This window comes from Struthio camelus, chromosome 22, assembly GCF_040807025.1.
Source record: "Struthio camelus isolate bStrCam1 chromosome 22, bStrCam1.hap1, whole genome shotgun sequence".
Taxonomy (NCBI): Eukaryota; Metazoa; Chordata; class Aves; order Struthioniformes; family Struthionidae; genus Struthio; species Struthio camelus.
The window spans coordinates 6,001,967-6,018,089 of record NC_090963.1 but is presented as its reverse complement, the minus strand read 5'-3'; the positions used below and the strand labels follow the sequence as shown (position 1 = coordinate 6,018,089).

At 56.9% G+C, this 16,123-nt stretch overlaps 1 protein-coding gene and 1 long non-coding RNA gene across 9 annotated transcripts in view; one reads left to right on the top strand and one right to left on the bottom strand.

Annotated features, from left to right (window-relative positions):
- Positions 1-16,123, bottom strand: part of OPCML (opioid binding protein/cell adhesion molecule like) — a 361,149-nt gene that overhangs the window by 133,354 nt on the left and 211,672 nt on the right. For 6 of the 8 annotated variants that reach the window (XM_068916610.1, XM_068916612.1, XM_068916611.1 and 3 more), the window contains one exon: positions 3,447-3,531. In XM_068916610.1, coding sequence (XP_068772711.1) covers positions 3,447-3,531 — 85 coding nt within the window. Of the gene's footprint in view, positions 1-3,446; positions 3,532-3,653; positions 3,825-4,739; positions 4,793-16,123 lie in introns of those variants that run through there. The other 2 variants (XM_068916617.1, XM_068916615.1) reach the window with 2 other exon arrangements.
- LOC138061890 (uncharacterized) lies at positions 3,891-11,043 on the top strand. The gene is made up of 3 exons (XR_011135888.1): positions 3,891-4,035; positions 6,237-6,443; positions 9,038-11,043. It is a non-coding gene; the product is annotated as an uncharacterized lncRNA (long non-coding RNA).

Below are 16,123 nucleotides of genomic sequence, written 5' to 3'. Positions count from 1 at the left end.
CACGTCCAAGACACGCAGTGCAGAGAAAGTTGAGATTCAGGGCCGTTCTTCCCCAAAGGACAAAATTAATCCTGGTTTCCAGCTCAAATCGCAGCTGGGAAAGTAAAAATCCTTCAGCCTCCCTTTTGGTTACCAGCGCGTTTGTTGGTTCTCTTCACGTCCCAGAAGCTGGCGTGTAATACTGGGTACTGCTGTCAGCCTAACGCATGCCCTGCTTCGCAGCAGAAACCTGCGCTTTCAGAGTCAGGTAAGAGCGAGCTTGATTTTCTTTTTAATAGTACACACAGAATTTGCAAAGCGCCTCGAGTTCCTTGGAGAGGAAGGGTGCATAACTATTACGGGAAGCTCTTGTTCTTACAATAAAAGGTCGTGAATTATCAACAATCTCTACTTACAACACAGGAATCGTTTTCCACTATCTAAGATGGCCTGGAAGCTGCCTGTAGATGGAGCCTTACTTTCTGCGAGGATGATGTTGAGGCTCCCTAGGAAACGTGGAGAGATGGGAATGGAAGCGCCCAATATTCACTGCAGATAAACCACGACCAGTCTGAAAAGGCTCCAGGTTCCCTTCACCTTAAGCGCACGGTTCTGCTCTTTCTCTGACCTCCTCCTTCCTGCAGATGCAATGCATGTTTAAAGAACTGATCTTGAAAAGCAAAGGGCTTCCTACTGGGGCCAGGGCAGGCTCACTGCCTCTCAGGACCAGCCAGCAATGCTGCACAAATTCGGAAGGGAGAAGGCTGGGTCCCCATACATCTAAAAGGATTCTGGCTAATTTTACAAGCGCAATGAGTCGCAATTTTGGATCTCTGTTTTTAAAGTCCCAAGTCATGAGCCATCTTTGGCTCAGGCCCCACGAAAGGTGTCGTTTTGCAGGGATGACAGAAGGGACCACCACATCTGCTCCGGCTGCGCTACTTCCCAGGAGAACCCCCCCTCACCCCACCCCGTCAAGACTCCACGCTAGAGCTCTACCACCCACCGTCACCCGTACGCAAAGCCTCCAAACAGCTGGCGCCTGGCCTGCACCTCCGCCCCGGGGCAGCCCCGGGCGCCGTTTCCCGCGGAGCACCGCAGCTGCTCAGCGCTGCTGCAACCAACACCAGCCACCTCCCCGAACCACTGCACCCTGCGCTAGCCCTCCGGCTTGCTCTACGCAGACGGCTATCTGGAGCGAGCAGCGACAGCCGTGAAGGCCCGGGCAGCCTTAGCATACTTGTTCGCCTTGTTGGTAGATCACAGCCGACGGCCGGAAACCCAGGGAATAAGGAAGGAGTCGCTGCAGCAGGGAAAAGCTAAACTTGAGGAGAAACGGGAGGAGGTGTGAGCACGGAGAAGCAGCCACGAGAGCATGGGCAGGAGAGGACGCAAGGTGGGACGGGGCGGCGCGGGAGGCTTTATAGGGCAGGGGCTCCTCCGAGCGGCGCACCCGCGGGGTCCCACTGATGGACGTGCCACTCCTTAGAGAGGAAGGCTAAAATACCCCCCCGCTACAGGGCCGGCTGCTTCACAAACATCCCCTTTCGCAGACGGCGAGGAAAAGAGGCCAGAAGCTTAAAAAAAAGGAGATCCAAGTCAGCCCTCTGCTGGTGACAGTCTCGGCCAGCGCTGGAGCCCACCGCGGAGCCCACCGGCTGCGGGGCTCCCGGGGAAGGGGCTGGGGGGCCCCGCACAGCTAGCTTACAGTCAGCAAGGAGGAAATGTTTCTACGCCGATTTAAACGAGCATTGCCTTGCGCGAGCCCCAGTCCCCATGTTTCATCCAGGGGAGAAACACCAAAAAAAAAAAAAACCCGCAAGGAAAGAGCACCGAGGGCCAAAGACATCTCTTTGGGGGATTGTTTTCTCCTTGTTAAACTGCATCGCTCGCTCCAACTCAGGTTAATCATCACTGCAATTCAATTACGAAGAGCAAAAGGAAGCGTGCCCTGCGCTTTCCCGCGGCCCCTGGCTACGAGGTGTGCCGAGGCGGCTGCCCTGGTGGAGCCGGCTGTCTCCAGCCCTGCTCCCGTACCAAACTCCGCCGTTGAGTCCTGCTCCCCAAGGCTCGGTGCTTCCCTGCGGGGCCGCCTGAAACGCTGCCCGGGGCTGTGCCGCAGACGAGGGCCGGAGCCGACCCTCGCGCCCCGCTGCGGCCCCTGCCCCTGCTCGGCCGCCCCGCAGAGACGCCGCTGCAGGAGGCAGACCAACGCCTCTCCCAGCGGGGCAGACCTCAGCGGTCGCTGGTGCCGCAAGCCGCTTCCCACCGCCACGTTACCCACCAAACATTTCTCCGTACGCACCCCGAACCGCGTATCGGCACCAGCAGGGACCAAACCCTGCCCGAACCCCCGCGCCTCCACCGCTGGGCTAACGGAGCAAGCTCTGCTGATACCAGCAGCAGCTTCTCCTCTCTGCTACGGCTCAGCTCTAACGGGGAACATGGCACTTGGCTTGCCTGTGCCAGCCCTTCGCCAGGCTTTGGGAAGAGCGGCCGCTCTTGACTGCAGCCCTGCTACGCCAGGTTTAAGCAAGGGAGCAGCCAGCCTCGCGCACTAGCTGGGCAGGGGCTGCTGCTGTATCACGAGCTACTTGCTATTGCAGACAAGGTGGCAGACTGCTAACTCCCTCGGACCCGATCGCTCCAGCCCCGATCACGTCCAGCCGCGTTAACCAGGTCCCGAGCACGCACAAACGCCCAACGCCCCGGGCTTCCTAGCTGCTCATCTGGCCGCACCGCTGCGATGCCTGCTGAGAGCCGATACCCTGCGCGGGCAGCGCACCGCGTACACCTGTAACTCATCCGGGAAAGGGAAAGGGATGGGGATGCTCTGCTGTACTGTGCGGTGCAGGAGCAGCCCACCTGCACGCAAGCTGCCCGCGTTTCCCCTACAGCAAACAGCGAAAGGGGAAACATCCATCAGAATTCATAAGATGCAACCCCTGGAGTAAAAAGATTGATTTGATATTAACAGGTTCGTGCGGAGACTATAAAGCGATCAAGGCAAAGCACCGACACCTCTGAGGCATCGCAGCCCTGGAAACCCGCCGGAAAGGCAGGCTGGGCACCGCTGGGCACACGCAGCGCGGTCCCCTCCCCACCCACCCAGGCACCGGCGCCGTGACAACTTTCCGAGTGTCAGGCAGCGCTAACTCGCCGTCTGCCACCTCAACCCCTCGCGCCGGCGCGCGTCGTCTGGCACCCGCAGCCCCCCGCCAGCAGGCTGCCAGCGCAGCGCTCCGCACCCGGCTCCGCCGCAACCCGCTTCCCCCCAACCCGCGGCGCAACCTGCGGGCGGCGAGACCCCCCCCCCCAACCTGGGGGGATGCCACCAACTCGCCCGCGAGTGCCGGGACTCTCGCCTGCAGCATCGCTGGGCACGCAGCCCCCCCCCCCCCCCCCGGCTCCACTTGCCCCGGGGAAACGGCGGCGCTGCCCCCCCCCGTGGCCCCCCGCGCTCCTACCTGAGCGTGGCGCTCTCGCCTTGCCGCACCGTCACGTTGTCCATGGCTTTGGGGAAGGTGGCATCTCCGCTGCGCACGGGCACTCCTGCGGGCACAAGGAAGAGCAGCCTGAGACAGAGGACGACTAGGCACCTCCAGGGCAGGGCTAAGCACCCACCGACCCCCATCCTGGGCAGCGGGGACTTTTCCAACAGGCAAAAAACACACCCGACAACAAGGCCACCGGGAGCGAAAAGTGGGGGGCGGGGGTGGGTGCGTGCGTGGGGGGACGGGGGGGGACGGGGGGAGCAAAAGCAGCGGGGCCGGCGCGGCGGCGAGCGGCGCGGAGCTCCACGGCGGTCAGGAGAGCCCCGGGAGCGGCAGGCTGCGAGCGCCGCGCCTGCCGAGCGGCATCCGGAGGGAGCCCCCCGTATCCTCGGGTGAGGGAGGAGGACGGGAGGGCCGGGGGGAGGAGGAAGAGGAGGAGAGAAGGTGCAGAGCAAGAGATGAAGGTCACGGATGTGTGTCTGCTCGAGACGCTACTTTAAGATTCAGTTGGGCACGCGCTGCGGAGAGCTGGCATCAAAAGTTTATAACCCAAGGAGGAAACGTAAGTGTCTCTGGCAGGAAAGGGAGGGCGGCCATAAAAAGAGACGGGGGGAGCGCAACGGGCTCCGAGTTGGGTTGTTTGCTTGCTGCTGCCTCTTTTTTTTTTTTTTAATAATAGAGGGAAAAGGAGGAAAGCAAAAAAATAAAAATAAAAAAAGCTCCCAAAATGCCGATTCGGTCGCAAAGATCGAAACTTCCCCGCGGAGCTGCAGGCGACGTCCCCGCCGGCAGGACGCGAGGCGCAGGCGGCGACGCTCCACGGCTCCCGCAAAAGCGGCTCTCCGGAGCCCTCCCGGAGCAGCCGCCCAGGGGAGGGGGCTCAGGGGAGGAGGCTGCTCCTCCGGTTGCTGCTCAGCGCGAGGCGGCCGGAGGGGAGAGGCGGCGGCGGCGGCGAGCGGGAGCCGGGCGCGTCGGCCGCTCGCAGCATCGCCGGGCGGCGGGCGCCGGGGGCCGGCAGCGGAGCAGCGCGGCGCGCGCACCCCGCCCGGGGTTGTCATGGCAGCGGCTCCATCGCTGACCGGCGCCGTGGCTCCCCGCCGCCGCCTCCCTCGCCCCCCGCCGCGGGCATCGCGGGACCCCCCGCCGCACCGCACCGCGCCAAATAGCACCGAGCCGCTCATCCCGGTTCCCCCCCGGGGAGGGGGGGGGACCCCGCACGTCCCGTGCCGCGCTCCGGCTTTAACCATTGCAACCCCAAAAGCCAACCTCTTTCCCCCCCCGCCGCCCCCCCGCCCCAGCCGGGGCTGGGGGAGGAGAGCCCCGGGGCTGCAGCAGGGACTCTGCCGCCAGGAGTACGTGCCGTGCGCGACAGGCGCTGCACGCAGCCTCCCGCTCGCAACACCCACCCCAAAGAGCGGCAGGCGCTGCCTGCCCTTGCCCGTAGCCCCCCAGCGCCTGCACGGCCCCCCTGCCCAGCCCCGTCTCGCCAGGTCCTTCCCTGCATCCACCTGTTGATGCTTCTCCTGTACCGGTGGTACCTGCTGGGCTGGGGCTGTGCGCTGCCCCGGGGCTGGGCAGCCCCTAGTGGGGGGGGGGGGGGGGTCACCCACACCTGGAGTCTGCAGGCAGCACCGGTCAGAAACCAGGAGTTTGCCAGGCAGGATTGCAGCAGTCGGGAGGGACCTCCAGAGGAACTGCCTGCCCTGTCCCCGCTCTGCCCCAGCACCAAGATCATCACACTAGGAAGCCCAAGGGCTTCCCACCTCACTGCTCGCAACAGGACGGTCTCCGAGATCATCAGACTCCTTGTTCTGAGATCCCCCTCCACACACATGCAAAGACCTCCATTACCTACTCAAAGAGCAAATGGGGGCTCCAAGACCTTGATGACCACTTAGACACATCTGTCCGTCTCTGCTGCCTACACAAAAAAACCCACACCACACTGCAGTCTCCCTGCACTGTCCTGTACAGGTTTATCATGCCTAAGCCAAGGCAGGCTGGTCCAGCACAGCTCGGCTGGATCCCTTCCTCAAAGGGCATCCACCTATTCTGCTGAACATATCATCCATCCTTCTTCCAGCAGCTAGAGGATGAGTGCAAGGGCCAATGAAAGAGTTATAGCTAATCTGGGCCCCTATGCTGGTCCAGATATCCAAACACAGCTGCTAGAACTGATGGAGAAGAGACTTTTGCAAGGGTTTTTCAGAGCTGGCAAGCCTAGTTATCTGCACAGCAGGCCCGCTGCACGCGGAGCAGGACACCACGACCCTAGACATGCCCCAGCCGCTGCAGAGGCCCACGCTGGCTCCAGGCAGCAGCTCCAGCTGCAAGACACCAGAGTGATGCTCACTGTCGCCTGTATAAATAGGAGAGCCTAGGAGCCGGGAGAAGCGCCAAGAAAGGCAAGGCTGAGCTTTCTGTCAGAGGGTTCTTCAGCTGCTGAAAAGTTTGCTTAACCCCAAACATTCAGGTCGGCTGCTTCCCTTGACCAGGCGGTTAGCGCTGGGCAGTAACTCAGGGAGAAGGACGAGGAGGAAGGACATCTCCTCTCCTGCCTCGTCTGCTCCTGCTCTGGTACAGAGGAAACGTGTCTGCTTACAGCGGGAAGGGATTCAGCAAAAACCCGACCCCCCGAGCGCGGCAGCCTGACTCCCGGCGTTGCTGCGCCTGTTCCAACACCGGGACGCGCTCCGCCGGGAGGAAGCTGCAGGGAGCAGAAGGCCTGCTGGGTAGTAAACTGGCACTTTCCCCTTGGGATAGGAAGCCGTCGATGCAGAGCGCACGTAGCAGAAAGCACGCCAGAGCCGGCGTAACATGGGAAAGGGGAGATTTAAAGGGAAGAAAGCCTATCTGCCTCAGAAGGAGCCCGGAGAGACATGGCTACACGAACAGCTGTACAGGCAGGGCGTAAATGGACAGACACACGGGCAGAGCGCTACACTGGCGGCTCCGGGGAGCCGCACACAGGTAAGCATATGGGGGTTCAGAGAGGCGAAAAAGAGGGCTGGAAAGAGAATTAATTATATATATAAATTTATGTAACAAAAACCTGCCTAACTGCAGACTTACCGAAGAGGCTGGAACAGCTGTGCAGGAGACTGCAGCCAACATGTCTTAGCCACGCTCGCCCCGGAGGCCACTTTGGGCTCCCAGGTACGAGGAGGAAAGAAATGTTTCATTGCATCCAAATTCCCTCATTCCTTGCGAGCCTTAGGGATTAAGGTTGTGCTTAGGAAGTGGCAGCAAGGTGTGACTGATGACAGAGAAGCATCTGACCAAACCTTCCGCTCGTCTCTCCCGACACGCACGCTCGAAGGTAACGTCCAGCTGCCCCAACTGCACATCAGCAAGCTGCTTTTGGCCCTGCCGATCCCTACCACCGTCTTGCCACGCTTCCCCGGAGCGCAGTTCCCGCCCCGGTGTCCTATATAAAAGCTGAGTCATTTTATGCTGATGCTCCAAATGAGGAGCAATCACCCAGCAGCCCTGGGGCGGGATCCAGGCAGCCAGGACAGCCTCTCCCGCTCCCCCCTGCCTCTTCTCAAGGCCCTCTGCATTGCACGCAGCCACATGAGCCCCCGCTCGCCTGGGAAACGACGGGCCCTGCAGACAGCCTCTGCCACAGGCCTGGAGCGGGGATGCACATACCGGCTTGCAAGGAGAGCCCGTGCCACTTGCATGCCGGACGCAAGAGTGTTTTTGGCAGTGAAGGAGATGCGTGCATGCATATTCACAGGACCTGAGAAGAGGCAACAGCAGCCGGCACTTCCAGAAGAGGCCTGGGCCACCCCTTCAGAAATAGCTGCCAGGTCACACTGCCTTAATTAATATTATCTCCTGAGTGAGTGCGCTGACATGTAACGAAGGGAGCAAGGTGGGACTTTGGGGAGAAAGGAGCAAGGGGCAAAGCATTCAAAATACAGGCGGCTACAAAATCTGCATCCAAACACAGAGTGGAGACAATTTTGCACTGAGATAGTTTGCAGACCTGAGATCTTACAGGTGCTCGTGCCTGTGGCTTCGGTTCAGGTCCATTTCTAAGACTACTGCATAACCGAGAGGGCCTCGGAGCCTGGCACAGGCCCTGGGGGCACTCGGCACAGACGGTGGCATGTCCTGCTCCTCACGGGGACGTTAACAAGCCCTGACCTCCTCTTATCATCCCAGAGGCTCAGAAAGAAACCAGGGCTGCAAGGACGAGTCCCTCCACCTCCCAGTCTCTCCCTTTCTGTCCGATTGTCAATCTCCGCTTTTATTAGCGGCGCAGTTTGGTCTCCATCTCCCTGGGAGATTTCTCCCTCGTCGCTCTAATCAGGAGCTTGCAAATGTCAAGAGTACAGGCCTGCAAGTAATTAGTGAGGGACAGGAGACCGGCGGCTGCCGAGCGCCTCCCGGAGCAGGGCACCTCCAGCCCTGCGCCTGGCCTGCAAGCGCAAGGGGAGCAGTCAGCCGGCTCCAGGCACCACAGGGTTGAGGCACTGGATTTTCTTCTCCAGCCTCGCTGCCCTTCCCGGATGATTTTTCCCCTTCTCTGCACAGCTCAGGGAATAATACCCTGCCTTGGAGGAAGGCAGCTCGTGCAGCTTCCTCGAGATGAACTGCAGCAAAGAGCTACTGAGGAAGGGGGATGGGGACCCAGGCCACCTCTCCCACTTCTGGGAGGGTCCCAGGAGACCCCAGCAGGCCGATCAGCCCGACTCCCGACATCTCCACGAAGGTCCCCGCAGCTGGATTTCCTCCATGCTGGCTGGAGTGCCAGGGTTTGCAACTCCAGCCACACTGGGACCCCAACACAGTCAGAGGTGACACCACGTGTCACCTCCCCGCTCACAAGCACGTTTCTGGACACCACCTCTCATCCAGAGCAGCCACAAAACTGCCTGAAGATCTTAAGGTGAATATCATGGGAAATATCTTTCCTTCTTTACCTCCCCCTTCCTTGCCAGGATGAACTTTAGTGTCTCATTCAGCCTTGTTCACGCTTGAAAGGGTTAATGCCTCACCCCGGAAAAGCAAAACTCCAACAGAGCCGTAGGGCTTGTCCAAGCAGAGAGCAGTCCCTGGATGACCGGAGGACACGGGCACGCGTAGCCCAAGGGCCAGTCCTCGCCGCTCCGGGGGGTTCGCCCCCCAGCGCTGGCGGAAGTGGGGAAGTTCTCCAGCTTTCCCTCGGCAAACCAAAGACAAGCTTCCTCAGAGCCGACTGGCTGTTCATCTCGAGCTCCCTGCTTGCAGACAGCTGCTCGATGCTGTCTGAAAGTGGGGCTCCTTTAAGGCATCTCTCTAAGGGCATACGAAATTTCCAGTCCTGAAAAATCTTGGCCAAACTCTCTGGCCGATACGTACGTCGCACCTCGATGGGGTGTATATATAGAGCTGTGTCTTGTCGGATTCCTGCTGTATACAGATGGCGTCTGGGCTTGGGGCTACGAGATTTTTAACTAATATCTTTCTACGCTATTATCTCCTCCTCCCTTTTCTCCCACCTCCTTTCTCTCCCTCCTTCTCTCCATCTGTCCCTACCCCCTTTTTTCTCCACCTTTTCTCTTGCACACTTGCAGCTGCTAATTTTTACCCGGCATATCTGAGGAGTCGTTCCAACACCTCTTCCCCCATATCCCGCCCTGCTTCTTGCTTCTCCCGTTCCTGACTATTCTTATTTTTCACCCAAAATGAGCACAGTGTACCTCGTGCCCACCAAGGAGCGTTGTGCACGGGGCCCCTGTGAGCGCACGCACCCTATGCAAAGTAGCACAAGGGGGATAATCGCATCTCACGCTCCGGGAATAAAGCCGAGCAGCCGTCTGCGCGTGGGAGAGGGGGCGGCAAAGCATCTCAGCCTTTCCACCGCACGACAAGAGCTCTAGGACCGGCGGGCTCAGAAGCGGAGCGCCGCGGTACAGCGCGGGCAGCGCCGCAACCCGCACCTCACCCGTGACGAAGGCACCTCCGCTTTAACCCGTCCCGAGCAGAAGACTAAGGATAAGCGAAAAACACGTTCACTCAACCTCTTTATTTGGCCAGCTAAAGGGGCGGCCAGGTGCTGCCGAGCACCAGTCGGCAAAGCAATTATTCCTTGCTGATAAGTCCCCAGGGATAGCTGGGCAAGCCATTTAATCGCTCCGCGACTCAGTTTCCCCTCTCCAGGTTGCACAGGCGGGAGCAGAGCTGCCAAGCGGCACCGCTGTCTCCGGTGTGGGCGACATCTCAGCCAGGCTAACGCTAAGGCCAGCTGGAGGAGGACAGACCCGGCTCTGGACGCAAAATGCCTTTGAGAACCGCAAAGGGAACAGCAAAAAATACCAGCCAAGCAGCTCTCTCCCTGTGCAAATGTTCCTTCCCGGATAAAAGTCGCACTAAAGCCGTTCACGCTTAGCTGGATTTACTGCTGCCCAGCCGAATGCACGCGAGCAGCTCTCCCCGTAAAGAGTATTCACCTCTGTCCGTCTCTCCTTCTGTCGGACTCGCCTCTCTCAGATCTATCGGGCAAAATTTATTTATCCTACTTAATTTTTCCAGTTGTTTCATCTGTTTTTATCTCCACACTAAATCAGGATTTCTCTGCAAACTGAACTTTTATTTTCCGTGCTGTTACATTTAATGCATTTTATCGCATGAATTTAGCAAAAAAACGCTGAGGTAATTGCGAAAAAAGCGCAGCCTATTCCTCAAAGCGATCGCCTCGGCAGCAAACGCAAACCGGAGCCCCGCCGGCGGCTTGCGCTGCTCCCCGACGTCCCCCCCCCATTCGCCGAACTGACTTAACGCTCGGCACCCGCCGCTCTCGCGCTGCCTTGGGTCACCCCGAAGCGGCGGCGAGACAAGGCGTCGTTCAGGAGGGTGCAGAAACGCGTGCTTCAACTTTCAAGCCGCGGCTGCTGGGTTTAACAAGATTACTTTGCACTTAATGTTAAGCGTGCAGCTGAAATCCCGGGCTGAGCCAGAGACATATGGTACGCTTAAACTCAGTGTAAATCTGACAACCGAAATTCAAAAAGGAGGCCGCTATGAAGACACCCACGTTACAGAGTTAAAAGCAGTCTCCCCATTACACCAAATATTAAAGAAAAAAGAAAAAAACCTCTGAAAACACTGTATACAGCTCCAGCAGAAACCTCAAAGAGGCTGAGAAGCGCCGGAAAAGCGGGAGAGCTGTGCAAAGGCATCGCAACATCACTTGCAAAATCTTGAAACTCAAGGATTTCATTTTCAGCAGTATTTCTGACAACGATCCAGGATTTTTATTTTTTTATATGGAAAGCAAAATGTTAAGATTTTCTTTGTGGCGCCAAGATTTTTTTTGTGTTGCCATTACTGTTGGTATTTAGTGCGTTTGGGCAGGTTTTCAAATCCCATGTGGTCTTTTTTCTTAAAAACGCACTCTCGAGGGAAAGGGGAGGGGGGGTGATTACAGACATATGACATTTTGCTTCGTTGCCAAAACATTTCCATATCAAAACACGCTAAAGTTCAGCCTGTTTCACGGAGGACATTTTCTTGGGGGGTGGGGGAAAAAAAATCGCCAGCCGACTGGCAAATAAAACAACAGAAATGTTGTGATCCTTAACGGCTTTAACAGCTTTCTCAAATATTATCATCCCTGTTTTGCAAGAAACTGAGGTGCAAGGAGGTGCAACGGCGGGGAGGGAGGTTTACAAGCATGCCTGCAAGGACGTGTGTGCGCACCATGGGGCGGATTTATTTGGGGGGGGGGGGGCGCAGCTTGCATCACATGTGCAGCCCCGGGGGGCTCACGGCTGGGTCCCTCCTTGCACCTGCACCCGGCAGCACGGCCAAACCAACCCCCCCCCCCCAAAGTGCAGGACTGGGATCGACTCCGGTGTCTGCCACCGTGGAGATGTCAGCTAACCTCGCGACGTGCCTCAGTTTCCCCTGGCCGGCAACGTGCCTCGGGAGCTCCCCAGAGCATCCTCCCGCTGCCAGGCCGGCGAGCGCAGCCAGCCCCGGGCTTCACCTAACGCTGCAGCCAAACGGGCTGCAACCCCGCGGCCCTGCTCCGTCCCGCGCCGGGCATGGGCGTTTGCCCTCCCGGATCGAGCCCTGGGCCTGCCAAGGGAGAGCAGGAGAAGAAAATATGCCCGGCTGATTTTGGGGAGACGGATGGGAGCTTAAAAGCCTTCCTCCCCGCTGCAAACAAGCGGCTTCTGCCCCGAAGCATAAGGGTGGAAACACCGCGCCTTGCGCTCCGCTTGCACGCCCTGCACGCTGCATCGCCCCAGCGCGGTCCTCTCCTCTTGCACAGGACGGTCCCCGACAGCCCGTGGCTCTCAGATGGGCCGGGGAGCAACAGCCCTCGCTCCGGCTACCCTCAGCCCGGAGCAGCCTGGACGCGTGCTCATTTTCCCTCCTACGCGCACGCCCGCTCTCCGGAGGGAACCAGCCGACGTGCACCAGCCTTTCAAACCACCTCGCTGACGATGAGAGAGAGAGAAAAAACCCCCCCGCTCCCCGCAGCGCGCTCTGCGGGCACACCGGGATGGGTGCTGCTTGGAAAGTTCGGCGGCTGTGTTGAGCGGATAAAGATCTGAACGCTTATGCTAAGCCTGTCTGAACCGCGCGGGCTTCTTTGGCTGCACGTCCCTGCAGAAAAGCAAATGCTCAGTGTTTTCAGTCGTTCCTCTTTGTGGCCAGTGCACTTTTTTTTTCACCTTTGAAATCCTTACATCTAAGGGTTGAAGCACAGGAAAAAAAACATTAGGTGAGGGAAGGATCTCAGTTCCTGCAATCTTTGGGAAACATCCACGGGGGGTTGACTTCAACTATGGGTAAACTGCCAGCGCAGGTCCCACGTTATCTGAACCAGTCTATCTGTTCTGCCCGTCTTCTGGACTTTATTGATTTATTCCCAGTGGTACTAGTCACAACAAGATAAATATGCAAGTTGCAAACCCGGGATTTGAATGCGGACTTCTCCATCTTCCTAGGTCAGTTTTAATTCATCTTTTAGAGTCAGCTTGGCCTGAGCCGTTCGCTTCTGACTCAAATCCAATTCTCTTCAAAGCTCAGGTCTGACTGGATTCTGGGATTTAAATCTAGGTTTGCGGCAAACAAAACTAAGCATGCTTTATGAGCAACGGTAACCTTGGGGAAGGGTTTGACTGCAGTTGCAAAGGCTGAGCAAGGTTTTTGTACACGGCACTGACTCAGTTATGCTTGTTGTCAGCAATCCCTGGTCCGCGGACAATCTCCAACCCTGCAGTAAGGAAACAACTTACAACCTTTAAGCTGCACAGCTCATTTTCCCATTTCAGAGAGAAGATAACAAGGTACAAAAAGACAAAGGAACCCAAATACTTTTGGGAAATATGAAATTTTCCCAAGGCCACACAGGGGGTCCGCTGCAGACATCTTCTAGTTGAACCCCTCCAAAGCCTTGCTGCTCCCCGCCCTGTCGGGACGTGGCCTTGGAGCATCCTGGGTTGCCACCGCTACCGGGCTCATCCTCATGCAAACAGATAGCTCTGAGGCTCCTTGTACCGTATTCAGAGCAAAGCCCCTTGGCACCTGGTCAACTCAAAGAGGGACGAAACTCCGTCAAAGCACTACAGTCCCCAAGTCGGGAGGCGGGCAGAAGGAAGGGAGCCCGCCGAGCAGAGCTGTCTCGAAAACGGTCTGCCCAGGCTCGATGTGGAAGGCACGAGACACCACGGTCACAGTGGCGAGGGCTATCCATCCCCAGGTAAAAACGTCAGACAACATGATGAGTTAGAGAGCTCCATTATTCACTTACCTAGCCTGCATCTCCTCACATACGTTGCTATTAAAGCCGGCATTTGTCATGTTGAGCAGCTGTTGCAACATAAAGCAAAACTGTCAAGAAAAACACGAACATTGCAGATGGGTGGCATTTTCTCCCTAACTGCTTTATTTTTATTTATTTTTGGTTTTTTCTCTCCCGTCTCCTTCACCCTTTAAAACTATCCATGCTTGGGCCTGGCCCTGCGAGCTGCTTCGCCGCTACTGCCGCGAAAAGCAGCCGCTTCCTAACTTCTCCGGGATCTCGAACGCTCTCCTACTCACTGTTGTTTCTCTGTCGCTAAAATTGGTGCTTCTGAAGAGATTTCCAGGCCAAATATTAACCCTGTCTGGAGCGCAGCCACATAAACGCACACACGCATTTGTCAAACGAGAGGAAGACAGACAGGCTTTAGGAATATTTAAGCAACTCGTTGAAACAACACGGAGGATTCAACAGGGAAGAGTCAACGCAGGGTGGCAGGAGCCCCAAACCGGACGTCCTTAACTGCCACAGGACCTGCTTTCTTCTTCTCAGCCCTGACTGAAGCTGAAACCCTGAAATCCTCAGTCCGTCCTATAAATCAGCACACGCAGGCTCCCTTTCTGAACGGGAAATAGGACCCAGGAGCCCTGACATCACACAGCCATATTTAAGCACAAAGAAAGGTTTCCTCCAGTTGCAAATTCCAGTCCCAACTCCTTTTAGAAAAGGTTTATAGAGGTTTTATTTATTGTCAGCTCCTCGATGATAAAACGAGGCCGCTACAAGTCCTCTTTTTTCCCCCCTTACCAGGAACCAGAGGGGCTGAGATGTGAAACAAATGAAGGGCTCCAGCGCTGACCCTGGGCTCATGCTGGTCTGCAGACCGCTGGGTGATTATTTTATAATAGCTGATAGCATCTATGATTTAATGCAGCTGTTAGAAATTAGCAAGGACTCCATCGAAAGCGTCCCAGTCACTCACGATAACAGGCTAATAAATCATTCCCCCAGTGCTCCGTGGCATTTTATGGTTCTATTTTAGAGATGCAAAGCATAGATCCGGCTGCTCTCCTGGATTTATTTTTATTTATACTTTTAATAATGCAATTAAATAAATAAATTTAGGATGTTGTGACTCTGTTGCCAAAAACAGCACCAATGAAAACTTCCCCTGCATGACTCCCCTTCGTTATTTTTTCCCCACTAGCCAATTAAAGAGAAAACAAATAGCTCCGAGATGCCTCGGAGAGATTGTTTTAAACGCATGGGGCGAAATTCCTGCACTAAAATCCAGGGGAGGCAGGAAGGAAGACAGGGGAACAAGGAGGAAGGCTGGCGTGCCTTTTATTTTCCTATCCATTTATATTTCCTCCCATCCCATCAGGATCTGGAATATCTAGATGCTTCACTGCACAGAGGCATATGTCAATGCACACAAGCACGCTTGCTGTCATTGCCTAGTCTTCAATTAGCCACCAAAATGAGCTTCAGAAGGGGCATTAATTTGGGGCATTCCCTCCTTGGGGGAACTCGGCTAGGCGGGCGCAGGAGAGCCCCAACCTCACCATCTCCTGCCATACACAGCCAGCACAGGCCAGCAAAGATGTCGCAAAGCGGCACGGAAAGGGCTGGGACGCTCTGTCCCAAAAAGCTGCCCTCCACTTGCACGCTCCACAACCCCGTGGCGCTGATGCACAAGCGTGGCTAGGGCGGCAGGAGGAGCAACGGTCTCCTCCCGCCACGAGGCCAGCCGGTCTGGCACGGGTTTCTCCGCAGAACTGCACCACGATGCAGTGTACCCTGCCCTGGTGGCACCTCCAAATAAAGCCAAGTGAATTTGATTTGCTACCTAAGATGACGCATCTGGGCCAGACACCCTGCTTCGGAAAGAACGGCCAAGCAAGGGGAAAAAAAACCCAGCACGGCACACGGAGCTGATCGCACAGTGATGGATAGGAGCTTGAAAAGCTTCCTCCCCTGCAGACAATCGGCTTCTGCCCCGAAGCATAAGAGCAGAAACACCGTGCTTTGTGGTGTCCCAAATGACCCAGGTGCACCGGGGAGCAACAGCCCTCGCTCCGGCTACCCTCAGCCCGGAGCAGCCCGGACACGTGCTCGTTTTCCTCCCTACGCGCACGCCCGCTCTCCGGAGGGAACCAGCCGACGCGCACCAGCCTTTCAAACCACCTCGCTGACGGGGGCCGCTGAACGCCGGGAGCTCTCAGCACACGGCTGCGCCGGCTGTCTGCAGAGCCGGAGCCCAGCAGGACCGGGAGCGCGGGGAGGCTGAGCTGGGGTCTCTACGCCCGGAGAGAAACCCCCCCCTCCATTCCCCCCGCTGCACTCTGCGGGCTCGCTGGGACGGGTGGGAAGTCTGGCCCGAGAGAGGCAGGTCATGATGCATCTCTCTCACTTCTCCCTGCAAATTAATTCTCCGCATTCAGCATGTCCTCAAATATAACGTGCCACAGATTGACAACTTCAGGTTCACAGCCGATTTCAAATGGCTTTTCTGCAAGATTTCACCAGGTTAGCTTTGCTGCCAGGGAGAAGCGAGTTGCACAAAACTCAGCCATTTGAAACTAAGAGGGGGGAAGACTGCAAAGCGCAGTTGGGACTGGAGCTGTCTTGATTTACTCCCAAGAAAGGTTCATTCTAGGTTACATTTTGAGCTTTTGTGAAGTTCCTTTTCTGCTTTCAAAAAACCCCTTTAATTAACCTTCTCTTTCCATCTTTCACACGGCCAATTAGCTTTCTCACAGTGAGCCTGACAAACACAAGCATCCTTGGGCTCATTTCAAGGTCAGCTTCATCTTGGGTTTTTTTCCAGCAGTTGGAGGCCTGACCCATTCCCGAGTTCGGCGTGGATCCGATCTCTGCCCTCGACCGAGGCAGCAGGCACCCA